Here is a 27,517-nt window from a genome sequence, read left to right as displayed (position 1 = left end):
ATTTTGTTGAGTTGTTGATGTCAGCTAATCCATAGTGGCAATTTATTTGCCAAGAAAGGAGAGACAAAGTGGAGAGCGGCTGGTGTGAGTGACATCAGCAGATTTCATTCTGGTAGTGGGTCACAGATCAACTATAGTATGTATGTGGTTCCAAGGAACTTTGAAAAGGAAATGTTTGCCTTTTTTTTTTTGAAATGAAAGTAAGTCTGTAGTTTTGCCCAAATTTGTGCTTGAACCTTCGTGACCTGATTGTCAGTTGCTGAACCAAATAAACCAAGGATGGCTATTATACATCATTTAATTCATTTCCACTTGGACAGTGTTTTTTTTTAAAAGAAGACTTCCATTTCAGTATCACCGTTCACATTCTTGGCACATCTCGAAGAGCTTTACAGTTAAGTTATTTTTGCGGTGCACCCACTAACGTCAACAAACTTGCTCATAATTAAGTCCCTCCGACAGCAGTAGTGATCAGAGTATTGATTTTCAGTGTTGGTTGAGGCACATATGTTGGCCAAGATACCAGGGAATACCTGCTCTTTCAGTAGTATCTTAGGATCTTGATCACCCACAACAAATGAAACCTGTGTCTAAGGTGCCCTCTTTCAGATGAGACTGAGGTATTCCCTCAGTACTGCACAGGATCGTTGGCTTAAATTTCTTGCTCAAGTCCCTTGGAGTGGAACTTGGACTTATAGCCTGATTCAAAGATGAGGGATACCAGTGATCATAGTTTATGTTGGATTTGGCCTAAAACACTGCAGGAGAATCCAATAAAGCATATTGCAAGGGCTTCCACTCCTAGTATACTTCAAGAGACATTGGATGAGAACACAATCAGGATTGACTGCAAAGCTGCAGGCCATCAATTGTTTGCCAAGGTGTTGCTCACGTGGCTGAGGTGGGGTGTCTGAAGAATCAAAACAACAAGGTGTTACTGTCTCTGGGAGGAGGAGTAATAAATTGTCCTTGCTTTTGGACATTATGTCCTGAAAAGTTTATACTATTCCAGGAATCTCCTCTCTAGTTAGCTTGTTAATACATGTAACATGATGCAATCCCTCATTTCTGAGTGATCTCCATTAAGAAACTTTGGAATCTCCTTTAAAGCTTCCTCAAATCCCCAAACAACTGAGTCAATGATTTTTAAAGTTTGTGTGTCAGAAAAGAATTGCACCAAATGTGGACATCAGTGGATGCCAGTAATAATGATCACCCTTTCACTGTTGCTCAAAATTGTCAGTGTTACTTCTTGGGCACCAGTTTAATATGAGTGTCTAGTTAAATTGGATCTTTAGCCTGAGAAGATATCTTGTATATAGCCGTGGCAGTTGAGCACTACAACACAAACTCTCGGCTACAGTTCTGCTCAAACTGCTAATCTGCCATACAAAATAACAGATCAGAGTGAACGTTGTTTGGAAAAATATCTAAAAACTGAGTTCAAAGAAATGGGAATGTCTGCTGCCAGCATTGCACTGCTGTTCAAATAGCTTATTTCAATTTGAATTGAACTGGTAGGCATTCTGAACTTTAGAACAAAGGAACATCTCTTCCTTCTTTGCATAAACTCATCACATTTAAAAGAAAGGCTTACTGGTTTGATTTAAATAAGTTAGCAAGCTGCAATACAGCCACACCACTATGATCACGAGAATTTCTCTTGAGATTATTGACATCATGAATTGAATGTAGGCCTAATTTATAAATGTCGAGAGAAAGTTGTGACTTATTGCATGTATCTTAACATTAAGGATTAGTGAATAGACTTGCATGCCATTCTCACCATACCCAATGCCAACGAAGTACCTCTACCGTCTGGTTTCTGTTATTTAAGCATACATAGCAATGTCTTATAAACTGTGATGGGGTAGATGGCTGTTTATGCTTATTGGTGTTGGCTGTGTGGTTAAGGAAAAAATGTTGCCCAGAGCGCTTAGCTCTTCTGAATAACACCATGCAAATTTCTAGATACATCACAGTAGGCAGATAAGACCTCTGCATTGCACCTCAATTGGAAGATGGCACCTGGACACTGCAGACCACTTCTGCATTGTAAACATCAAACTAGATTTGTGTTCACATCCGAGAAGGTGCTTGGGACCCACGGCCCCCCCGACAGAAGAGGTACGAGTGAACACGGTTGAGCCAAACTGATACCTGATAAGGTGTTGGATGAACAGAAGTTTACTTCAAAAGGTAGTCAACAATTTGAGAGTTGACAAATCCTTTTCTTCAACTAATTTTGCTTTCAGGTCAACCAGGCACCTATGGTAAAGCTCCTAGGAGAGGAGGAGGAGGAAGTGGCCAAACTCAGTATAGGCCTTACTAGATGACTTGGCCTTTCCGAAGCTCTCCATGAACAAGGTAAAGCCTATGTTTCGCAGATACTTGAGGAAAACGTACATTTGTAATTGAAAAGCTAGTTCAACGCTGCTTGGTTTTAAAATTGTTCATAAAATTGCCCTTGCATTCCATTTACTCTTTTGAAGGCAGCAACATTTTTAGTATGTACAGTATAGGCAAAAAGAAACACCCTGACCACAAATTTACCTGAAACCTTTTGTGAAGTTCTGATCTGTTGTGAAAACTTTTTTTTTAGCGATCAATTGGAGGTCAGTTGCTTTAGTAAAATTGTTACACCCCCATTCACTTTTCATGAGAATTTATAGTCCTTAAAAGTATGTGTTGCTGTTTTACTGTGAAAATGCCACTCACTATCCTGACCTGGAAATATATCACTATTCCCCTTCAGTGGGACTGGGTGAAAATCCTGAAACTTCTTCCCTCATGGCATTTTGGGTGGCCCTACAGCAAATGGACTGCAGTGGTTCAAGAAGGCAGCTCACCACTTCCACCTCAAGGGGCAATTACACATGGGTTACAAATGCTGGGCAGCCAGCGAATCCCACTTCCCTTGTGTGTAAAAAAAGACTTTTTAAAAATGGCCTTCATTGCTTGGCTGGAGTGATGAGGGTGATCTTTATGGTAGGCTTTAGCGTTGTTTTTGTAAGGTGCAATAAAGTTGAACCCTAGGTTGCGAAAAGGTTGAATCCCTCACCTTTTACGTTTTTGAATTGACAAATCATGGGATTCCGGCTGCTTTGTACTTGAGTTTTTTTTATATAACCTTTTTGATTTTTCTAATTTGACTGAATCTTTCTGATGATTATCAGAGAAATTTCTAAATGCACTTGGGGCAGTGGAGAGTTTTGCAAGGATTACAGCCAATAGGAGTTGCGAGGGCACGACAAAAAGGGAGAGGCATGAGGGACTGGAAACTTAGTCCCTTTCATTGAACAGCAGACTTATTGGCACCCCAGATGACATTTAAAAATTGATAGCATGCTTCATTTTGAATTGTTCATTGTCTGTGGAACATAAGTTTTCCTTGATAGTAATCATATTATGGGTATGTAAAGAAGTCCTGCATGAAAATCAAAGCTGTATTGTGAACTTCTGAAGTAGGTAATGATTTTCAGATTCTAATAGTAATAATAAAGCCATTCAGAACTTTGGCAGAATTTAACTGGTATGTGTCACCTTAACTGTTTGCTTCCAGATTGAACTAGCTCTTTAAACTGTGTTTTGTAATCTAGATTTTTAAATCAGTTATAATTTTATGGTACAATTATATTGCATTATTCTAAGTATTAAATATGGGTTTAACGTTTTTATTCTCCCATTTAACTCTTTCTTTTGAGCTTTACATAAATATGTACAGCAGTAAATAGTGTAAGGATAACCTAGACCTATTTGAACACTTAATGAGTAAAAGATCTCAGGTAATGTACCATAATGGGTTTTAAGAATATCAGAGCAACAGCCTGATACGAATTCTACCAGTCTAATTCTGACTTGTACCGTTATGTTTGTACCTGCCAGTGGGAGCTTCATTGCAGGCCATGTCACCATGACCACACGATTCGCACAAGCCTGCACATTGTGGACAGAATTCGAGATGCCCTGTGGTATGGTCTCTTCCAACCTTCTGTCTCACCATAAAGATTAAAGACAGTTTAAAAAAAAACTCTAATTATACACTTTCATTCACGCAGACATTGTTTTTCCTTTTTTAAAAATAAAATTATGTAGCAATATTTTCTTTACAGGCTCAAGTTAAGTGGTAATATAGCCATGACCTCCTGTTTCTTCAATGGATAAAGCCGTTCTTACACATTGTGCTTTCTATTAATAGTGTGTAATTTGATAATGTACTACCAATTGCTAAATAATGCTTGCTTTTTTCTTTCTATAGCACAGTAGTGATGAGTGACTCATGTCTGTAATGTTAATGGACTTGTATATTACAGCATCTGCCGTGTGTGATATATAGTTTATGTATTGTAAATGCAGTTGGCTTAACAACTGAAGGCTGGGCCCAAGAGCATGGAGGACTTGGATAATTCCTTGAAGATACTACTAACCAAAAAAAAAACATAGTTTTGCTCATCAAATCTGCTAAACACATATTGATAAATAGAGAAAACATGTCTCGGCCAGCCCAGTACTTCACACAGTTAGTGTGTGCTCTTTTATTTAAATAGAAACTGAGATAGAAGTTTAACCTTGCTATGTTGTTCCTTCTGTTTTCCAGGTGGCAGCAACTATTATAACAAGAGGGAATGGACATCTTTTGAAATCCTTTAAGAAGTGAAGAAACCTGTCACAAATTTTGTTTTGCATTATGGGCAGTGTTGGATCTGGTGGACTTTTTTGCGTTTCCTTTGTAATTTTTAAATGCAAGTAATATTTGATGACTGTGACATTTTTTTGTAAAGGAGAAAAAGTTGTTGTGTGAAGTTTTTAAACTAATATAATGTACCACCATTTAGTTTTACTGCTGGTGAGCACATCGTGGATCAGTGTGGCAGATGTAAGGGGAAAATGTTTTTTTTGGTGTATGAGCTCTGTGAAATATTTCCATTTGTAACTCCTCCTGCGTGATTAAATAAAAACCTTTGTACGTGTTCATGGCATCTCTATTATTTTAACATTCCTCCCCTCTCCATCATTAAAATTTATATTACAACAGTACCTGTGAATGAGCTACAGTTTAAATGTATGGAATGTGTGATCAATGAATGAGATAGGATACTCTTTAAATATGGTCACCGTGATCCATTTGTAGTTGCATCCAACAAATCGCTCTATAAGCGTAAAGTACTTGTTTTGTATGTGAAATTATCAAAAGAAGTAATGTGTAGTAATGGTAGGGTCTTTGGAATCCAATATGCAGTGATTTTCTGGTATCCACTGTAACTAAATGCTTTGTGTGTTCACTGAAATTAAGATAAATTGTGACTGAGTTTGCATTATAATAGTCCACATTTTAAAATGTTCTGTACAGTTGGGCTGTATTACCTGATGGGATACATTTGACGTAAATTTCTTTGGCAGCAGAATGGGTCAAAGCTCGTTACATTGGATTTTATCCCAAGGACAATTTGTCCCAAATGCACCAATGAACGTTATTGACATTCATTTGCAGTACAAGGTGCTTTGCGGATGTGAGTTCAAGAATAATGATCTGTGTGGTGGTTCACCTCTGTGGCATTGGTTACAGATAAAACCTTAATTATGTTTAGTGGCATGGAGGATATTTTCACAGCCAGCTGGCACATTTGGAGTTCAACAAGTTCTCTCCTGTCTTGAGCTGAATTTTCTCATTTACGTTAAAAGTTTTACTATGGTGGCATCAATTTGCACTCCATATGGTAGTGAGGTTTAATTCTAGAATTTTACGGTGGCTATGAGGCTTATCACGGGTGGAGAAAAGATAAACTGTTTTTGAAAGTTTGCACCTGCATAGATTTAAAGTATTTTGCTTTATAATCTGGCTTACTTGTGTAGCATAAACATTTATTTGCCTGTGGTGACTGTTCATCAAGAAAAGTACCATGAGGTAAAAATAATGACTGCAGATGCTGGAAACCAGATTCTGGATCGGTGGTGCTGAAGAGCACAGCAATTCAGGCAGCGTCGGATGCTGCCTGAATTGCTGTGCTCTTCCAGCACCACTGATCCAGAATCCAAGAAAAATTCCAGTCTTGTTGTAGTTTGCTGTTCTTAACCACTGCTGCAGGTTGCAGCAATGCAAGTCAAGATGAGAGTGGTGCTGGAAAAGCACAGCAGGTCAGGCAGCATCCCAGGAGCAGGAAAATTGACATTTTGGGCAAAAGCTCTTCAGCAGGAAGGGCTTTAATTGCAATGGATACCAGAAGATCACTGCATATTGGATTGCAATGACTCTGCCATTACTACACATTACTACTTTTGATTTCATATACAAAGCGAGTACTTTACACTTAGTGATTTGTTGGATGCAATTGCAAATCTCATTCACTAATCACACATGTTGAAGGGATTTTGCTCGAAACGCCGATTTTCCTGCTCCTCGGATGCTGCTTGACCTGTGATTTTTTTTCCAGCATCTGTAGTACCCACTTTCGCCTACAGCAATTCTGTAGCTTTTGTTTTAATGCATTGGTTGTTTTTGCATCTGACAATATTTCAGCCAGTGAGCATCAGAAACTCTGCTGTACAAACATTTCACAACCACCCTCTATTTGATCATTTCGACCCCAATGTGTGGGGCAAGGTGCACAGTAACGTTTGTCTGATGGGCTGAATGGACTCAGGACCCTCACCACCGACAACAGTCCACTGGGGGGGCGGGGCAATGGGGCATCACGTGATTGACTGGGCATGGTGGCTCATGCGCGAACTCGGCTTGTTCTGATTGGTGGAGGGCGAAGCCGAGGGTCACGTGCTGGTCTTGGGGGTGGGGTGGACGGAGGAAGATGGCGGCGGCGATGGCGGTGGAGAATGAGCTGAGACAGCAGGAGAGCGGCGAGGAGGTGGAGCGGCAGCCGGCAGCACCAGCGCCGTGTGCCCCGGTAACGCCTTTGGCGGTGGGCGCCGGCGACCAGGAGCAGGTGGAGGCCGTCGGAGGAGGGAGGCGGACAGGTAAGCGGGGAGCGAGCTTCGTCACCGGCACTGACCCCCCCGACACTGACCCCCCCCGACACTGACCCCCCCGACACTGACCCCGCTCCCCTCCCCCCGACACTGACCCCTCCCCCCGACACTGACCCCTCCCCCCGACACTGACCCCTCCCCCCGACACTGACCCCTCCCCCCGACACTGACCCCTCCCCCCGACACTGACCCCGCTCCCCTCCCCCCCGACACTGACCCCGCTCCCCTCCCCCCGACACTGACCCCGCTCCCCTCCCCCCGACACTGACCCCGCTCCCCTCCCCCCGGCACTGACCCCCTCCCCACGGCACTGACCCCCTCCCCCCGACACTGACCCCGCTCCCCTCCCCCCGACACTGACCCCTCCCCCCGACACTGACCCCGCTCCCCTCCCCCCGGCACTGACCCCCTCCCCCCCGACACTGAACCCCCCCGACACTGACCCCTCCCCCCGACACTGACCCCGCTCCCCTCCCCCCGGCACTGACCCCCTCCCCACGGCACTGACCCCCTCCCCCCGACACTGACCCCCTCCCCCCCGACACTGACCCCCTCCCCCCGGCACTGACCCCCTCCCCCCCGACACTGACCCCCTCCCCCCCGACACTGACCCCCTCCCCCCGACACTGACCCCCTCCCCCCGACACTGACCCCCCCTCCCCTCCCCCCGACACTGACCCCCCCTCCCCTCCCCCCGACACTGACCCCGCTCCCCTCCCCCCGACACTGACCCCCTCCCCCCGACACTGACCCCCTCCCCCCGACACTGAACCCCCTCCCCTCCCCCCGGCACTGACCCCGCTCCCCTCCCCCCGACACTGACCCCGCTCCCCTCCCCCCGACACTGACCCCGCTCCCCTCCCCCCGACACTGACCCCGCTCCCCTCCCCCCGACACTGACCCCGCTCCCCTCCCCCCGGCACTGACCCCGCTCCCCTCCCCCCCCCCCCCCGACACTGACCCCGCTCCCCTCCCCCCGACACTGACCCAGCTCCCCTCCCCCCGACACTGACCCCGCTCCCCTCCCCCCCCCCCCGACACTGACCCCGCTCCCCTCCCCCCCGACACTGACCCCGCTCCCCTCCCCCCCGACACTGACCCCCTCCCCCCGACACTGACCCCCTCCCCCCGACACTGACCCCGCTCCCCTCCCCCCGACACTGACCCCGCTCCCCTCCCCCCCGACACTGACCCCCTCCCCCCGACACTGACCCCGCTCCCCTCCCCCCCGACACTGACCCCCTCCCCCCGACACTGACCCCGCTCCCCTCCCACCCGACACTGACCCCGCTCCCCTCCCACCCGACACTGACCCCGCTCCCCTCCCCCCGACACTGACCCCGCTCCCCTCCCCCCGACACTGACCCCGCTCCCCTCCCCCCGACACTGACCCCGCTCCCCTCCCCCCGACACTGACCCCGCTCCCCTCCCCCCGACACGGACCCCGCTCCCCTCCCCCCGACACTGACCCCGCTCCCCTCCCCCCGACACTGACCCCGCTCCCCTCCCCCCCGACACTGACCCCGCTCCCCTCCCCCCCGACACTGACCCCCTCCCCCCGACACTGAACCCCCTCCCCTCCCCCCGACACTGAACCCCCTCCCCTCACCCGACACTGAACCCCCTCCCCTCCCCCCGACACTGACCCCCCGTCCCCCCTGACACTGACCCCTCCCCCCGACGCTGATCCCCCCTCCCCTCCCCCCCGACGCTGATCCCCCCTCCCCTCCCCCCCGACGCTGATTTCCCCCCTCCCCCCGACGCTGATCCCCCCCTCCCCTCCCCCCGACGCTGACCCCGCTCCCCTCCCCCCCGACACTGACCCCCTCCCCCCGACACTGACCCCGCTCCCCTCCCCCCGACACTGACCCCGCTCCCCTCCCCCCCGACACTGACCCCCTCCCCCCGACACTGACCCCGCTCCCCTCCCCCCCGACACTGACCCCCTCCCCCCGACACTGACCCCGCTCCCCTCCCACCCGACACTGACCCCGCTCCCCTCCCACCCGACACTGACCCCGCTCCCCTCCCCCCGACACTGACCCCGCTCCCCTCCCCCCGACACTGACCCCGCTCCCCTCCCCCCGACACTGACCCCGCTCCCCTCCCCCCGACACTGACCCCGCTCCCCTCCCCCCGACACTGACCCCGCTCCCCTCCCCCCGACACTGACCCCGCTCCCCTCCCCCCCGACACTGACCCCGCTCCCCTCCCCCCCGACACTGACCCCCTCCCCCCGACACTGAACCCCCTCCCCTCCCCCCGACACTGAACCCCCTCCCCTCCCCCCGACACTGAACCCCCTCCCCTCCCCCCGACACTGACCCCCCGTCCCCCCTGACACTGACCCCTCCCCCCGACGCTGATCCCCCCTCCCCTCCCCCCCGACGCTGATCCCCCCTCCCCTCCCCCCCCGACGCTGATTTCCCCCCTCCCCCCGACGCTGATCCCCCCCTCCCCTCCCCCCGACGCTGATCCCCCCCCTCCCCTCCCCCCGACGCTGATCCCCCCCCCCCTCCCCCGACGCTGATCCCCCCCTCCCCTCCCCCCGACGCTGATCCCCCTCTCCCCTCCCCCGACGCTGATCCCCCCCCCTCCCCCGACGCTGATCCCCCCCCTCCCCTCCCCCCGACGCTGATCCCCCTCTCCCCTCCCCCGACGCTGATCCCCCCTCCCCTCCCCCCGACGCTGATCCCCCTCTCCCCTCCCCCGACGCTGATCCCCCCTCCCCTCCCCCCGACGCTGATCCCCCCCTCCCCTCCCCCCGACGCTGATCCCCCTCTCCCCTCCCCCGACGCTGATCCCCCCCCTCCCCCGACGCTGATCCCCCCCCTCCCCTCCCCCCGACGCTGATCCCCCCCTCCCCTCCCCCCGACGCTGATCCCCCCTCCCTTCCCCCGACGCTGATCCCCCCTCCCCTCCCCCCGATGCTGATCCCCCCTCCCCTCCCCCCGACGCTGATCCCCCCTCCCCTCCCCCCGATGCTGATCCCCCCTCCCCTCCCCCCGACGCTGATCCCCCTCCCCTCCCCCCGACGCTGATCTCCCCCCCCCTCCCCCGACGCTGATCCCCCCCTCCCCCGACGCTGATCCCTCCCCTCCCCCCTGACGCTGATCCCCCTCCCCTCCCCCCGACGCTGATCTCCCCCCCCTCCCCCGACGCTGATCCCCCCCTCCCCCGACGCTGATCCCTCCCCTCCCCCCTGATGCTGATCCCTCCCCTCCCCCCTGACGCTGATCCCCCCTCCCCTCCCCCCCCCGACGCTGATCCCCCCTCCCCTCCCCGACGCTGATCCCCCCTCCCTCCCCCCGACGCTGATCCCCCCTCCCCTCCCCCCGACGCTGATCCCCCCTCCCCTCCCCCCGACGCTGATCCCCCCTCCCCTCCCCCCGACGCTGATCCCCCCTCCCCTCCCCCCGACGCTGATCCCCCCTCCCCTCCCCCGACGCTGATCCCCCCTCCCCTCCCCCCGATGCTGATCCCCCCCCCTCCCCTCCCCCGACGCTGATCCCCCCTCCCCTCCCCCACGACGCTGACCCCCTCCCGCGCTGACCCCCCCCTCGCCTCCCCTGACACTGACCGCCCCCTCGTCTCCCCCGACACTGACCCTCCTTGCCTCCCCCGACACTGACCCCCCCCTCGCCTCCCCGACACTGACCCCCCCCCTCGCCCCCCGACACTGACACTGACCCCTCCCCTCCCCCCGCCACTGACCTCCCTCTCACGACACTGATCCCCCTCACCTGACTCCCCCATCCCTCCCCAACACTGACCCACCCTTCCCTCCCCCCGACACTGATCCCTCTCCCCTACCCCCCCAACACTGACCCCCGCGATACTGATTCCCCTACCCTGACCCACCCCTCCCTCCTGTGACTCACCCCCTCCCGCCCCGACCCTGATCCCCCCTCCCCCTCGACACAGTGAATATCTCCACTTAACATAGTTTATTGATGGAATCTGTGGATGAGTGCCATGCTGATCGGAATTCTCTGGCTGTCCTCTGTTTGGCTTGGCTCTCTACCTGTATTCCTGATGAAGGGCATTTACCCGAAACGTCGATTTTACTGCTCCTCGGATGCTGCCTGAACTGCTGTGCTCTTCCAGCATCACTAATCCAGACTCTTTTTGGCTTGACCTACTATAGTTGTGTCGTCCCAGTCGAATTCGTGCTCCTTGTTGTCTGTGTGTATAGATACTAGGGACAGCTGATCGTGGCGTTTAGCGGCTAGTTGATGTGGATTGCTTGTTATCTGCCTGTTTGTCCTATATAATGTTTCATGCAGTCTCGCACATGATGTGTATTTGGTCTTTTGTTCTGGTGAGTTGTTGCCTGAGTGTGGCTGTCGGTTAATGTGCTGTTATAAATCCAAGTGGTCAGAGAAGTCTGGCTGTCAGTTCTGAGATTTTTTTTCTATAAGATAGAGTGGTAACTGTGTTGGGTTTGTGGCATGTCCTTGTCACGTTGCTTGTCTGACAGGCATCTGTGGATGAAGTTGTGGGGTCATTGTTCTCAGCAAAGACTTTATTGAGGTGTTCTTCTTTTACTCTTTGCTAATTGGGAGTAGGGCAGTGTGTTGCAGCCCTTTTGAACAGGGTCCTAATCCACCTGCGACTCCACTTTCAAGGAACTATTGTGCTTTGTTTATGGTGCACGGGATTTAGGGAGTCAGGAAATGAGTTATTTGCTGTAGAATTGCTAGCCTGTCACATAATCTTAGGTGTACCACAGTATTTATATGACGAGACCAGTTCACTTTGTAGTCAGTGTTAACTCCAGAATGTTCACTCCACTTTCAGCGATGGTAATGCCATTGAATGTCAAGTAGTGATGGTTAGATTCTGCCTTGATCGCGATGGTCATTGCTTGTCAGAAATGTTCCTAGCAGCCTTTTAGCCCAAGCTTGGATATTTTCCATGTTTTAATACTCGGTACCTGAGGAGCTGTGTGTGGTCCTGAATGTTGTGTGGTTATCTGTGAATATCTCCACTTAACATAGAAACAGGGAAGATAAGAGCATGAGTAGGCATTTGACACCTCTAACCTGCTCTGCCAGTCAATATGGTCATGACTGGTTATTGAGCTCAATACCCTGCACCTTGCACTCCCAGTGCCCCCAAAATTCCCCTGACTCCTTTAGTCACAGGAGCTATATCTACTTCCTTGAAAGCACGATGTTTTGGGCTCAACCACCAGCTTGCCACTCTCTTGATTAAGAAATTTGTCGTCGTCTTGGATCGCGGATCTCTCATCCTTAAACGATGACCCCTGATCTGATCTCCCTCACCACAGGGAACATTCTTCCTGCATCTAACCTGCCTAGATCTGTTATGATTTTATAGATTTCTATGAGATGCCACCTCACTCTTTTAAGCTCCAGTGAATATAATCCTAACTGACTGAGTCTCTCTTCATATCTCAGTTTTGCCATCCCAGGAATCAATTTGCTGCATTCCCTCAATAGCAAGAACATCCTTCCCCAGTAAAGGAGACCAAAACTGCGCACGATATTCCAGGTGTGGCCTCACCAATGCCCTGTATAATTGAAGTAAAATATCCTCATTCCTGTACTCAAATCCTCTTTGCTGTGAATGGCAACATACAGTTTATTTCTTTTACTGCCAGCTGCATGCTTTCTTTTGGTGACTGGTGCACAAGGGTACCCAGGTCTCACTCAACGTTCCTCTGTCTCACTTTACAGCCATTCAAATAATAACATCGACCCAAAATGTCAACTCTGTTTCTCTCTCCCTGCAAATGCTGCTAGACTTGCTGAGCTTTTTCCAGCACTTTCGGTTTTTGTTTCTATTTGATAGCATCCACGCTTCTTTCAATTTTTGAGATAGAAGGGATATTTCTCTGGGATTTCGCCTGTGGTAAACATAGTATTGAAAACATTCTTTCTTTATTATGTAATAAAGCTCTGTATTAAACTTGCATTCTATGGTTTAAAAAGATCTACAGTCTCCTGAATGTTTTTGCTACATGTTAACCAACTACAAAAGTTATATATATGATCTATCACGACAGGTTTATTTTGACATCTGATTTGTCCTGGTCATACAGCATGGAAGCAGACTGTGTGGTCCAACTTGAAAAAGCCCACCATGTTCCCAAAGTAAACTGGTTCCACTTGCCTGTGATTGGGAAATGTTTGGAGGGATATGGGCCATTCAGGTATCTATCTGAATTTAAGACCATAAGACATAGGAGTGGAAGTAAGGACATTTGTCCCTTTGAGTCCACTCCGCCATTTAATCATGACTGATGGGCATTTCAACTCCACTTACCCGCACACTCCCATCTTTTAAATGTTTTTAGATGTTGTAACTGTACCTACACCCACCTTTCCTCTGGCAGTTCATTCTAAACATTAACCACTCTGTGCTTAAAACAAAAGTTGTCTATTGTGTCCTCTTTAAAACTTTCTCCTCTTGCCTTAAAAATATGCCCCTACTTTTGAACTCCCCCACCGGAGGGAAAAAAATTCTTGATTTTCACCTTATCTATACCCCCTCATGATTTTATAAACTTCAATAAGGTCACCCCTCAACCCCCTGTACTCCAGTGAAAAACGTCCCAGTCTAATTTTATAACTCAAACCCTCCATTCCCAGTAACAACCAGGCAAATCTTTTCTGAACCCTCTCCAATTTAATAACATCCTTCGTATAGCAGGTAACCAGAACTGCACACAGTATTTCAGAAGAGGCCTCACCCAACATCCTATCCAACCTCAATATGACGTCACAACTCTTATGCTCAAAGGTCTGAGCAATGAAGGCAAGCGTGCTAAACACCTTCTAAACCACCCTGACTACTTGTGATGCAAATTTCAAAAAATTATGTACCTGAACCCCTAGGTCTCTTCTTCCACACTATCCAGGGCCCTACTTATAATTGTATAAGTCCTGCCCTTTGTTTTACCAAAATGCAATACCTTGCATTTAACCATCATAATCGTGATGTGTTAGGCATTTTTACTTAAAAATAAACGTAGCCATTGCTCCACTTTGAATTTGTTAAATGTATGGAAACAAAAGTTATGTAGCAATATGCTGAAAAGTTTTTAATTGGACTTGATTAGAATACTGGCTATGGATCTTCAGCCCTTCTTTGTGGCTCATTCCCCCACTTAACTGAAGTACTACTAGATTAACCATCAATGTTGTCACAATTCTGTTCTGTTAATAGATGATTTTGGAATAGAGACAGCAGAGGAAGCCACAGAACCTTCAGAACCAGACATCAATGAACTCTGCAAGGACATGTTTACCAAGATGTCTCTCTACTTACAAGGAGAACTCACAGGTGAGTTTGATATTGTTGCTTATGGAGCAATTAAACTGTCGAGCCAATCAATTCAGTAATGGGAGCAATAATGCATCTTTTCTCATCCTACAATTATAGTCTCTCTCAGGCTGTTAGAAGATATTAGGCAAAGATTCTGTCTTGGTTCATTGTGACTCCAGACTTTTAACTGCACTCTGAAATGGCCAAGCAAGCCACTCAGTTGAAATGCAATTGGGAATGGCCTTGCCAGAGCACCCACATTTCCTGAAAGAACGTAGTAAAGCAGTACTATAGTTGGTAATATGAACAGTGAGCTCAAATAGGCTGTAGGACCAAATAGGAACACATTTTATACCTTCCTGATTTATGTGGTACAGTTTGAAGTCAGCCAGTGCTCATATCCCTTTTTATTTAAGCAGCTGTAACCTTGCAACTCTTGCTGTTTTAAATAGACCGACAGCTGAGTTATACATTACAAACAGAATTCAACGCTGATTTATAGATGCCTCTTAACCTCTTTCTGTCATAGCTACCTGTGAAGATTACAAACTCTTGGAGAACATGAACAAACTGACTGGCCTTAAATACCTAGAGATGAAAGAAATTGCTCTTAATATTAACCGCAACCTCAAAGATCTCAATCAGAAATGTGAGTATTTTGGCATTTCACTTTCCAACAGAGTAGTTGCTCATGGGTAAACTGGTACTTGATTATACTGTTTAATTGCTAACCCTATTTGTTTCCAAGCTCTGGATTCTTTTTTCTCAGTCAGCCTGGAGCTTCTTCCCTAACAGCATTATGAGTAACCCTGTGTCCCAAAGTGGAATGGTTCAAAAAGACAACTCACCATCGAATCTTCAAGGGCAGTTAGAAAAGGGCAATAAATGCTATCCTGTCAGTGAAGTCCACATCCTCTGAATGATTAGGATTAAAAAAAAGTGGAGGCTAATTTTTAAGACCTGTTTGATGTCTCATTGTCGGTATTGTCCAAATGATACTGAGATTTATTAACGTCCAGGATTGACTGGATCTCTTCAAATGCAGTTGATGCTAGATGCAGCGTTTGGAATGATGGGACATTAGAAATGTAGGGGTCTCCATGCACAGAGTAACTTGAGATAAGTGAGGTTCCCAGTTGCTAATCTGAGCATTGAATTTCTTTGCCTCTGAATTAATTAGTGCTTTAGATGATGGTCAGACTTGTAAATATCCAGTGAAGGTAGAAAAATGTGCACACTTGGTGATATGCCTTGCCAGTAATGTGCATAGTGGTGGCCAAATAATCACAATAAATAAGCAAACGGGATGGAACGAGGTACTGGCAGGGATACTGCATATGCACATTTTGTACATGTGCTCTGAAAATACTCAGTTCATCAGTAGACAATCTCTTGAAAGTTATTGTAACTGCATTATCTTGAAGATACGTTTTAGGTAGAATTGGATAATCACATTTGATATTAATGGTTTCCAAATATAATTATAACTAATGTCTTAATTTTGTTTTGCAATAAATGGTTTATTTTCTTTCATGTGTGGTTGTCTCCAGACAAGACCACTCCTGAATATCTTTAAGGTGATGGTTAGCCATCTCATTTGACTGCTTCTGCATGGCTTGCTCTGTCTAAACACCTTATGATCTGTATGTCTTTGTATGTTATGATCTGTCTGTAGTGTTCGCAAAACAAAACTTCACTGTACTCTGGTGCATGTGACAACAATAAATCCAATCAGTGCAGTCCATCTGGTGTAGATACTCCAGTGCTATTGGGAATGGAATTCTTGGAAATTTATACAGCAATAATGAAGGAACTGTTGTGAGTTGAAGGCGACTTGCTGGTCGTAGTGTCCTGTGCATCTACCGGCCTTGACTACTTGATGGTAGAGGTTGCAGGTTTGTCAGAGGCTGTTAGAGGAGCCTTGTTGAGTTACTGCAGTGTGTCTTGTAAATGCTAGACTCCAACTGTTGTGTTTTGGCAGTGAAGGATAGAATAGAAATTCATTATCATGTACTTTTACATAAAGGATAGAGTGAAAGGTTTTATAAAAGGGTTTTTATAAATAATGTTCAGGACAAAAGGGTAACTAGGGAGAAAATAGGGCCCCTCAAAGATCAGCAAGGTGGCCTTTGTGTGGAGCTGCAGAAAATGGGAGAGATACTAAACAAGTATTTTGCATCAGCATTCACTGTGGAAAAGGATATGGAAGATATAGATTGTAGGGAAATAGATGGTGACACCTTGCAAAATGTCCAAATTACTGAGGAGGTGGCACTGGATGTCTTGAAGGGCATAAAGGTGGATAAATCCCCAGGACCTGATCAGGTGTACCCGATAACTTTGTGGGAAGCTAGGGAAGTGATTGCTAGGCCTCTTGCTGAGATATTTGTATCATCGATAGTCGCAGGTGAGGTGCCGGAAGAATGGAGGTTGGCTAACGTGGTGCCACTGTTTAAGAAGGTAAGGACAAGCCAGGGAACTATAGGCCAGTGAGCCTGACGTCGGTGGTGGGCAAGTTGTTGGAAGGAATCCTGAGGGACAGGATGCACGTGTATTTGGAAAGGCAGGGACTGATTAGGGATAGTCAACATGGCTTTGTGCATGGGAAATCATGTCTCACAAACTTGATTGAGTTTTTTGAAGAAGTAACAAAGAAGATTGATGAGGGCAGAGTAGTAGATGTGATCTATATGGACTTCAGTAAGACCTTTGACAAGGTTCCCCATGGGAGATTGATTAGCATGGTTAGATCTCATGGAATACAGGGAGAACTAGCCATTTGGATACAGAACTGGCTCAAAGGTATAAGACAGAGGGTGGTGGTGGAGGGTAGTTTTTCAGACTGGAGGCCTGTGACCAGTGGAGTGCCACAAGGATCGGTGCTGGGCCCTTTACTTTTTGTCATCTACATAAATGATTTGGATGCGAGCATAAGTGGTACAGTTAGTAAGTTTGCAGATGATACCAGAATTGGAGGTGTAGTGGACATTGAAGAGGGTTACCTCAGATTACATCAGGATCTTGACCAAATGGGCCAATGGGCAGAGAAGTGGCAGATGGAGTTTAATTTAGATAAATGCGAGGTTCTGCATTTTGGGAAAGCAAATCCTAGCTGGGCGTATACACTTAATGATAAGGTCCTAGAGAGTGTTGCTGAACAAAGAGACCTTGGAGTGCAGGTTCATAGCTGCTTGAAAGTGGAGTCATAGGTAGATAGGATAGTGAAGAAGGCGTTTGGTATGCTTTCCTTTATTGGTCAGAGTATTGAGTACAGGAGTTGAGAGGACATGTTGTGGCTGTACAGGACATTGGATAGGCCACTGTTGGAATATTGGGTAAAAGCAATGACTGCTAATGCTGGAAACCAGATTCTGGATTAGTGGTGCTGGAAGAGCACGGCAGCTTAGGCAGCATCCGAGGGGCAGTAAAATCGACGTTTCGGGCAAAAGCCCTTCATCAGGAATAAAGACAGAGAGCCTGAAGCGTGGAGAGATAAGCTAGACGAGGGTGGGGGTGGGGAGAAAGTAGCATTGAATACAATAGGTGAGTGGGGGAGGGGATGAAGGTGATAGGTCAGGGAGGAGGGTGGAGTGGATTGGTGGAAAAGAAGATAGGCAGGTAGGACAAGTCTGGACAAGTCATGGGGACAGTGCTGAGCTGGAAGTTTGAACTAGGGTGAGGTGGGGGAAGGGAAATGAGGAAACTGTTGAAGTCCACATTGATGCTCTGGAGTTGAAGTGTTCCGAGGCGGAAGAGGAGGCGTTCTTCCTCCAGGCGTCTGGTGGTGAGGGAGCGGCGGTGAAGGAGGCCCAGGACCTCCATGTCCTCGGCAGAGTGGGAGGGGGAGTTTAAATCTTGGGCCATGGGGCGGTGTGGTTGATTGGTGCGGGTGTCCCAGAGATGTTCCCTAAAGTGCTCTGCTAGGAGGTGTCCAGTCTCCCCAATGTAGAGGAGATGCATCTGGAGCAACGGATACAATAAATGATATTGGTGGATGTGCAGGTAAAACTTTGATGGATGTGGAAGGCTCCTTTAGGGCCTTGGATGGAGGTGAGGAAGGATGTATGGGCGCAGTTCCTGCGGTGGCAGGGGAAGGTGCCAGGATGGGAGGGTGGGTTGTAGGGGGGCATGGACCTGACCAGGTAGTCACGGAGGGAACGGTCTTTGCGGAAGGCGGAAAGGGGTGGGGAGGGAAATATATCCCTGGTGGTGGAAATGTCGGCGGATGATGTGGTTTATGCGAAGGTTGGTAGGGTGGAAGGTGAGCACCAGGGGCATTCTGTCCTTGTTACGGTTGGAGGGGTGGGGTCTGAGGGCGGAGGTGCGGGATGTAGACAGGATGCGTTGGAGGGCATCTTTAACCACGTGGGAAGGGCAATTGCGGTCTCTAAAGAAGGAGGCCATCTGGTGTGTTCTGTGGTGGCACTGGTCCTCCTGGGAGCAGATACGGCGGAGGAATTGGGAATACGGGATGGCATTTTTGCAAGAGGTAGGGTGGGAAGAGGTGTAATCCCGGTAGCTGTGGGAGTAGGTGGGTTTATAAAAAATGTCAGTGTCAAGTCGGTTGTCATTAATGGAGATGGAGAGGTCCAGGAAGGGGAGGGCGGTGTCAGAGATGGTCCAGGTAAATTTAAGGTCAGGGTGGAATGTGTTTGTGAAGTTAATGAATTGCTCAACCTCCTCGTGGGAGCACGAGGTGGCGCCAATGCAGTCATCGATGTAGCGGAGGATTTTGCATGCAATTCTGTTCTCCTTCACATCAGTTTGGCTCAATTGGTAATATTCTCACTGAGTTAAAATCTCACACTTGTGTTTTGATCCAGGACATGGATAGCATATTTAGGCTGATGCTGAGCTGTAGTACTAATGGATATAATAAAGACTGAGATGGTTGTGGTGTGATCATGTCACTGGTGTAGTAATTTGAAGGTCTGGGCTAAAGTTCAGGGCACGCTGTTTCAAATCTCGTTGTAGAAGTTAGCTTAATTTAAATTCAGTTAATTTTCATTTGAAAGCTAGTCAGTGTAGTGGTGATTGTGAAACGATCATTGTCGTTTTAATAAAAGACCATCTGGTTCAGTGATGTTCTTCAGGATTGGAAATCTGCCATCCTTACCTGGGATGACCTACATATGCTTCTGGACCCACAGCAATGTAGTCGGCTCTTATCTGCCTGCTGAAACTGCCTAATAATCTGTATAGTTTGAGGGTAATTAGGGATGGGTTTCACATGCCAGCCTTGCAGTGGGTGGGGAGAAAGAAAACTGCTGGTTCTTTAGATGATTTGTTCAAATGAGGCATTTCTTTTCTCATCTGTTGGAGTCATCACTTGTGTTGAGAGCCAAAAGGTAAAATGGCTAATAAACCATTGAGTTCTGATCATTCCTGAAAAACCAATGTAATAATTAGCTTTCATAAGACCAAATCCAAGAGCCGTATAATGCACTAATTGCATATCACCACCTTGTTCGGCACCTGTACTTTAGCACAATAAATAATTTCTAATCTTTGAAGTTGCCTGTTTGGAAAGTAACCAGTCTAGAGTTTGAAAGCTTCATTTCTCTTGTCTACCTCCTCCAAATGTCAATGGACTTGAAGCATAAGAATTCGGAGCAGGCAGTTCAGTCGCTTGATCTCTGTCATGGCTGATCTCACCTTGGCCTCAACTTTACTTTCCTGCTGCTCTCAGTTACCCTTCAACCCATTACTAACTTAAAAATGTCATGATTTGGAGATGCTGGTGTTGGACTGAGGTGTACAAAGTTAAAAATCACAGAACACCAGATTATAGTCCAACAGGTTTAATTGGAAGCACTAGCTTTTGGAGCGCTGCACAACCACCTGCTGAAGGAGCAGTGCTCTGAAAACTAGTGCTTCCAATTAAACCTGTTGGACTATAACCTGGTGTTGTGTGATTTTTAACTAAAAATATGTCCATCTTGTTCTTAAGTTCATGCAATGTCCTAGCATCATTGCACTCTGAGGTATAAATTAACTTTATTGTCGCATGTACTCAAATAAGTACAGTGAAAGGTTTACAGTTGCCGCATTACAGCACCATCTTAGACACAAAGGTATCTAGATACTTAAGAACAAATTCTTAGGAAACAAAAAAAAAATTAGAAAAGTAAAGTAGTAAATAATCCAGCATTATCGGTAGTGAATTCCACAAATTCTTGACCCTTTGAGAGAAGAAATTTCTCCTTATCTGTTTTAAGTCCACTACACCTTACCTTAAAACTATGACCTCTCATTCTAGGTTGCCCTGCACATTATTTATATATCTGCTTTCAGTCCCTTTAGCATCTTGTATGCCTCAATTGGACCTCCTCTCATTTTTGCAAACTCCAGAGAGTATAGGTCTAAATTCCACAATCTCTTTCTGTAAAGTAAACATTCTTAGTAAAAGTCACAAGTGGCGGACAGATTAGCACTTCCTCGGTGGCCTCTGTTTTGCAATATATTAGATTAGATTAGAACAGCGTGAAAACAGGCCCTTTAGCCCAACAAGTCCACACGACCCTCTGAAGAGACCCTCCATCCAGACCCATTTCCCTTTGACTAATGCAGTTAACACTATGGGCAATTTAGCATGGCCAATTCACCTGATCTGCACAAGTTTGGATTGTGGGAGGAAATCGGAGCTCCCACGCAGACACTGGGAGAATGTGCAAACTCCACACAGTCACCCAAGGCTGGAATCGAACCTGGGACCCCGATGCTGTGTGGCAGCAGTGCTAGCCACTGTGCCGCCCAACGATGGTGTCAAAGGAGTGTTGAGAGTCTCTGCTGGTGTTGCCAGTTTTCAGTAAGGATGCTGAACACTAATGGGCGATTTTAATACTGGGATAGAGGGGTCGTTAGGGAACGTTCAGAGTTCACAAGTCTGCCTCATGCAGTGGATTTTTTTTTCCATCACAGGCATTCTGTGTGACTATGCAAAAGAAGCAGGACAAAAAAAAAACATTTGTGTGGCTCTTAAATTAAAGCTATTCATACTGCAATGATTGGGCACATTCTTTTGCTTGAAGCAGTTGTATTTTGAACTTTTGCTGGTACCTTATCTGTCTCTTAACAAATTTGATTTATGTTCTACAACCACCCTATACAGATGTAGAAAAGTTTTGTGCAGATTTAGATTTTAATTTTTAAAAAAAGTTGTTGTGTAGTCCTGACTGATTCAAACCTATACAGTGTTTATCTTTCAGATGCCAGTCTGCAGCCATATCTTGATCAGATTAATCAGATAGAGGAACAAGTCGCAGCACTCGAGCAAGCAGCCTACAGATTGGACGCATATTCCAAAAAGCTAGGTGTGGATTTGTACTCTTGTTTTCCAATGTTTACTACTGCATGTTCCCTTGCATTGCTCTAGAGAAAGAGTATTAAAATTAAAATGGTATATTTACTGGCATCATTGTTCTGAAAATGTATTTTGAGAGACCCATGCATCGATTCATATAAAGATTAAAAATTCTTGCAGCTCTGATGGTCCCTAAATTTGAAGCTATGTCTTGGAGCTCAATGCTGTTCAGTTTGTGAGCTGAGTTCATACTGAAGGACGATAGATGAATGTGCAAGAAATAGCCAGGCTGCTTTTTTAGGGGGATATTGACTCTATTTGAAGCAGTGGTATAGAGTTCTGCTATGTCCCACTTACTGTTTATCTTTGTCAACATTCGTCCACAACGCTTAACTGACGTTAACAACTTATGGAATCATAGACAGATACAACAGGGAAACAGACCCTTAGGTCCAACTCATCCATGCTGACCAGATATCCTAAATAAATCTAGTCCTATTTACCTCTGAACCCTTTCTAATCATGTACCCATACAGATGCTTTTTGAATGTTGTAATTGTACCAGCCTCCATCACTTCCTCTGGCAGCTCATTCCGTAAACGCAACACCCTCTGTGAGAGAAAATTGCCCATAGGTCCCTTTTAAATCTTTCCCCTCTTGCCTTAAACCCTCTACTTTTGGACTCCCCCACTTTGAGGGAAAGATTTTGTCTATAGAGGTGTACAGCACGGAAATAGACTTTTCGGTCCAACTCATCCATGCTGACGTGATATTCTAACCGAATCTAGTCCAATTTGCCAGCACTTGGTACGTATCCCTCTACACCCTTCCTATTCATTATACCCACTCTGATGCCTTTTAGATGCTGTAATTGTACCTCCACCACTTCTTCTGGTGGCTCGTACCATACCCTCACCACCCTGAGTGAAAAAGTTATCCCTTAGATCCCTTTTATATTTTTACCCTAAACCTATGCCCTCTAGTTCTAGACTCTTCCCACCCCAGGGAAAAGACTTTGTTTATTTGTCCTAGCCATACTCCTCATAACTTTATAAACCTCTATAAGGTCACCCCTCAACCTTCGCTCCAGGGACAGCAGCCCCAGCCTATTCAGCTTCTCCTATAGCTCAAATCCTCCAACCCTGGCAACATCCTTACAAATCTTTCAAGTTTCACAACATTTCTCCTATGGCAGGGAGACCAGAATTGCTCGCAATATTCCAAATGTGACCTAACCAATGTCCTGTACAGCCACAACATGACCTCCCAACACCTATCCTCAGTGCACTAACCAATAAAAGCAAGCATACCAAACACCTTCACTATCCTTTCTACCTGCGATTCCACTTTCAAGGAGCTGTGAACCTGCACTCCAAGGTCTCTTTGTTTAGCAACACTCCTCAGGATCTTACTATCATGTGTATAAGTCCTGCCCTGATTTGCCTTTCCAAAATGCAGCACTTCACATTTATCTAAATTAAACTCCATCTGCCATTCCTCGGCCCATTGGCCCATCTGATCAAGATCCTGTTATATTCTGAAGTGACGTCCTTTGCTGTCCACTACACTCCAATTTTGGTGTCATCTGTAAACTTGCTCTCCATATCTCCTATATTCACATCCAAATCATTTATATAGATGACAAAAAGTAGTGGACCTAGCATCAATCCTTGTGGCCTCCATTCTGAAATGCAACCTTTCAACACCACCCTCTATCTTTTGCCTTTGAGCCGGTTCTGTTTCCAAATAGCTAGTTCTCCCTCTATTCACTAATCAAACCTTGCTAACCAGTCTACCATGAGGAACTTTGTTAAGCGCCTTACTGAAGTCCATATAGATCATGTCCACTGCTGTTCCCTCATTAATCCTCTTTGTTACTTCAAAAAAGTCAGCTTCGTGAGACATGATTTCCCACGCACAAAGCATTATTGACTTTCCTTAATCAGTCCTTGCCTTTCCAAATACATATAAATCCTGTATCTCAGGATTGCCTGTAACAACTTGCCCACCACTGATGTCAGTGCTCACTGGTCTGTAGTTCCCTGGCTTTTCCTTACCACCTTTCTTAACAGTGCCACATTAGCCAACCTCCAGTCACCTGTGACTATCGATGATGCAAATATCTCAGCAAGGGGCCCAAAAATTACTTCCCTAGCTTCTGACAGAGTTCTAGGGTACACCTGATCAGGTCCTGGAGATTTATCCACCTTTATGCATTTTAAGCCGCACACAACCACCACCACCTGTAATTTGGACATTTTTTAACATGCCACTATTTATTTCTCTATCTTATATATCCTTCTCCACAGTAAACACTGAGGCAAAATACTCATTTAGTATCTCCCCCATCTCCTGCAGCTCCACACATAGGCGGCCTTGCTGATCGTTAAGGGGCCCTATTCTCCTCTTAGTTACCCTTTTGTCCTTAATGTATTCATAAAATCTTGTTCGATTCTCCTTAACTGTATTTGCCAAAGCTGTCTCATGTCCTCTCTTTACCCTTCTGATTTCTCTCTTAAGTATACTCCTACTGCCTTTATTCTTTTCTAAGGATTCGCATGATCTCTGCTGACTATACCCGACATCAAACATTAATTGTAGAATATACCATGAGATGATCCAACAGCAACACGCAAGTTCCTTTGTTTGATAAAGTGAAATGCAGGACATGTCCCGAATCTTGTATTGAAAATTTTCATGTATGTTACCTTGGATATTAATGCTTTTAGTAATTGAGTGTGGCTTCTGTAGTCTCTGAACCTGACGTGCCATGTTATGTCAGACTTAGCCAAGCTCCGGTCTGAAAACTAACAATGATATTTGTGTAAATGCACATGAGTGAAAAACCAGATCATTGTTGAGGTATGTTCTGTGTAGTGATCCTACTCTTGATGATCCTAATTGCATTGTTCCATTCTTATTACAGAAGCCAAGTTTAAGAAATTGGAAAAACGATGACTTTGGCAGGTTTTAAAGTGTCACAAAACCATGTTTATCCTTGAATGGATATAGCACAAGACATTGGAAAAATAACTGGAGAACTGATAATACTTGTGGTCATGGAGATTATTGGTGAGTTCTTCAGTGACCAATCTGCAAAGATTGAACAGTTGCTGTTTTGTGACAGCCCCCCGCCCAACTTGACTGTAGAGGGAAATGGATGAACAAAGTAGAGGTTTTGGATCCTCGGCCACTATTACTGCCTCTTCAGGAGAATAGAAAACCTCTACTGTGAAAACTACTTAAGAATTCAGCTTGGTGAACTGACTTTTCATGATTTAAATAAATTGTTCCTCCACTGTGACTACTAGGGGCGAAGCCACCGGGTCTGTTCCCAACAAGAGGAAAAGAATGAATAATAGCCTACAAGTTATTATTCCACCCTTTCTGTGGGCAGAACTTCCAAACCTTATTCGGCAAAGGTAGTAGTTAACAATGATCTTATTGGTTAATTAAGGTAAATACTTATTAAATAACATTCATTAAGTGTATTTACTTGTAATGGTTCATTAACTCTGACTTGAAAGACATTGGTGAGTGATGCAATTTTAAAAAGAGAATGTGAACTTGGTGCGTATAAAAATAGAAACTGTGCAGTGTAATGAGTGAAAACATTCTAAGATCATCTGCAAAAGTCCAAAATGCATTTGTGTGTGTAGAGTAAAATTGGTCTTGATCTTGTAAATATTTGCACAGGTTTGCACATCCTGTTCACAACCGCCACTGGGTTAAATCTTCAGTAAGTAAATTTGGGGTCTGTACTACTCGGATTCTGACAGATGCCTTATTATCTGCATTAATAGAACCTACCATGATATTGTGAAAATAATCAGTTTCAAATATGAGTTACAAATCAGTGATGTTAAGAGTTCATGACACGTGTAAAACAAATTCTTTTCTCTTTGTAAACCTGCTTTTCTAAATATTCAGTTACCCTGAGAAATGTTAGCACTTCCTTCCATTGATTATCACTTCCTCTTCCTCCCTGTTTGCTTTTCTAATTTCTGGTATCAGTGTTCTCTTTCCCTGTCCTGATACATCAGTTTCTGGTATTGTTTAGTAACTTGTTCACTGATTGACACTTGTAAGTCATTATCATTGCTGAACCCTGTTCCTTTTCAGATTCATGATGGCCAATCCTATCTGCTGTCTGATTAGTGTCTGTGGTTTTATCAGTGGGCCTTTGCAGCCTTCTGGGTCCTGCCTGAAATGTTAACTGCTGTATGCTTTTGTCCTTCCAGACAATAAGCTGGTTGGCTGTTTCCATTTGTCTCCGTTCACTTCTGTACAGAAGTTTCACATGTTTGGAGAATTTATTTAATCTGTCTGCAGCAGTCAGTGACAATGCTGCACCAAAAGTGAAGAGTGATGTTTGGCTAAGAGTCTAGTTTGTAATCAGTTGTATAGTAAAACAGGCCATTTTATCTAAAATGACATTTGTACTCCATACTAACCTTTTCTCCCCCGTCTTTAATTCCCCAACATATCCTTCTGTTATTTTCTCCTTACATTTAATTAGAGATTTTTAAAAAATAAATCCCCATTTAATTTATTATTCTTGTCTTTCTGGCTTCCATTTAAGTTCATTGGTACACAGAAGTATCTTCTGTCAGCCTCCCCTGCCTTGATAATGTTAAAAGCATCTCCTTGCGTGATTCTTCTTTAGTAGCAGCCCCAGCCTGTGCAATCTTTCCTACCAGATATAAACTTGCTCAAGTAATATCCTCATACATCTTACTGCCCTTTCTCCACTACTCTAACTGTTATCGCTGGCCATGCTCTTCGGTAAGGCTCCACAGCTTCACTCTTTGTTGCACAGTGCTGTGCTATCATAAGATAGTATAGTAGGCTGGGTGTGTGCAACAGGACTTCTGTTTAAATTTGGGTGGTTACTATATGTACTGTACATTTTTTGGCAATGGTTCAGAAGAATGGTCATGAATTTTACTGCCTTTTGATCAGTCTCGTATAGTAGAATCTTGAGTGCTAATCTGTTTGAGAACAAAGTCCTGTGTGTAACTGAAACTGAGAATAATAGTTGCAATTGTACAAAAATAAACAATAAAGTTCTGAATTTGAAAATTAGACTTTGGCCTTTAAATGCAGTGTGATTTGATGGAGATCTGTGATGTATAAAAGTTGTAATGATGCTTGGGACATAATTCGTTGAAACACGGAATCTGAATTTGACTTAGTCTGCTCACAACTGCACATGTTATCCCGTGAAACGATGCTCTATGTTTCTTTTCGTGAAATTCCTTCATTATCAATCTTGCCATGCTCTGCCTTAGCTGTAGATAAGAGAGCTGTTCTTGGCTGAATCGGTGCAGGTCTGTGCTTGCTGCCTAGTCTCCACCTTCCTGTGTAACAGCGGAGGTCAACAGTAACACAGTGATGTCTGATTAAATGTGTCCATTTTTTCTACATTTCACCTGAATCTGTTACTGAGTGGCCAGTTAAAAATCCCATGTGGGTATGTAAGGAACTGGGCAGGTTAATGGAGATATGTTCTTATTTAGGTAGTAAAAGAAATAATGATGTGTAATTTGAATGTGGATTTGCACGTACACTGCTGAAAGATGTCTTGTGTTGATCAGTCTGTGGTTTGGTTTGGCTCATACTATGTCTTATGAAATGTTGGCCCATATAACGCCAACTGGGCATTTTTACAGTGCCACCCATATGTTGCAATTGATGGAACCGCATGGAACTTGCATTGGACAGTCATCTTATGGATTTACGAAGGTGGGCGTGTTCACAATGACCACGTCAGCAAGAGTTCCTGATCAGACAGTACAACTCAACTATGTATGTTGCTTACATGTCTACAGCATGGCTATGCTCACATTGACACTAACTTAGGATGATGTACTGCAAGAATAACCAGTATTTCCAGGAAGGTAGTGAAGGCTTTTGTGTAGATTTCAAATCCTTTATCTG

The 27,517-nt window shown here is 46.1% G+C and overlaps 2 protein-coding genes across 9 annotated transcripts in view; both read left to right on the top strand.

The window, feature by feature from the left end:
• The window catches only part of LOC122541923 (heterogeneous nuclear ribonucleoprotein D-like), a 34,782-nt gene extending 29,810 nt beyond the window's left edge, over positions 1–4,972 (top strand). For 4 of the 8 annotated variants that reach the window (XM_087982440.1, XM_087982437.1, XM_087982439.1 and 1 more), the window contains 2 exons: positions 2,256–2,367; positions 4,598–4,972. In XM_087982440.1, coding sequence (XP_087838566.1) covers positions 2,256–2,332 — 77 coding nt within the window. In that variant the 3' untranslated portion in view covers positions 2,333–2,367; positions 4,598–4,972. Of the gene's footprint in view, positions 1–2,255; positions 2,368–3,885; positions 3,972–4,597 lie in introns of all 8 variants that reach the window. The other 4 variants (XR_015754268.1, XR_015754267.1, XR_015754266.1 and 1 more) reach the window with 2 other exon arrangements.
• A 1,826-nt stretch (positions 4,973–6,798) lies between these two features.
• On the top strand, positions 6,799–26,664 carry bloc1s2 (biogenesis of lysosomal organelles complex 1 subunit 2). The gene is made up of 5 exons (XM_043679149.2): positions 6,799–6,969; positions 14,176–14,292; positions 14,804–14,923; positions 21,483–21,587; positions 24,504–26,664. The coding sequence occupies exons 1-5, from the start codon at positions 6,804–6,806 to the stop codon at positions 24,533–24,535; spliced, it is 540 nt and encodes a 179-aa protein (XP_043535084.2). The 5' UTR covers positions 6,799–6,803; the 3' UTR covers positions 24,536–26,664.
• The last annotated feature ends 853 nt before the right edge of the window (positions 26,665–27,517 follow it).

This window comes from Chiloscyllium plagiosum, unplaced genomic scaffold, assembly GCF_037043375.1.
Source record: "Chiloscyllium plagiosum isolate Xiang-an unplaced genomic scaffold, Cpla_swu_hap1 HiC_scaffold_43, whole genome shotgun sequence".
Lineage (NCBI taxonomy): Eukaryota > Metazoa > Chordata > Chondrichthyes > Orectolobiformes > Hemiscylliidae > Chiloscyllium > Chiloscyllium plagiosum.
This window is presented reverse-complemented; position numbering and strand designations above follow the sequence as displayed.

Excerpts from the sequence above, each read along its gene's own strand:
- bloc1s2 (XM_043679149.2), top strand. The coding sequence starts at position 6,804 with ATGGCGGCGGCGATGGCGGTGGAGAATGAGCTGAGACAGCAGGAGAGC. Across the intron at positions 14,924-21,482 it reads CAAAGATCTCAATCAGAAAT|ATGCCAGTCTGCAGCCATAT; the intron begins GTGAGTATTTTG and ends TTTATCTTTCAG. Across the intron at positions 21,588-24,503 it reads CGCATATTCCAAAAAGCTAG|AAGCCAAGTTTAAGAAATTG; the intron begins GTGTGGATTTGT and ends TTCTTATTACAG.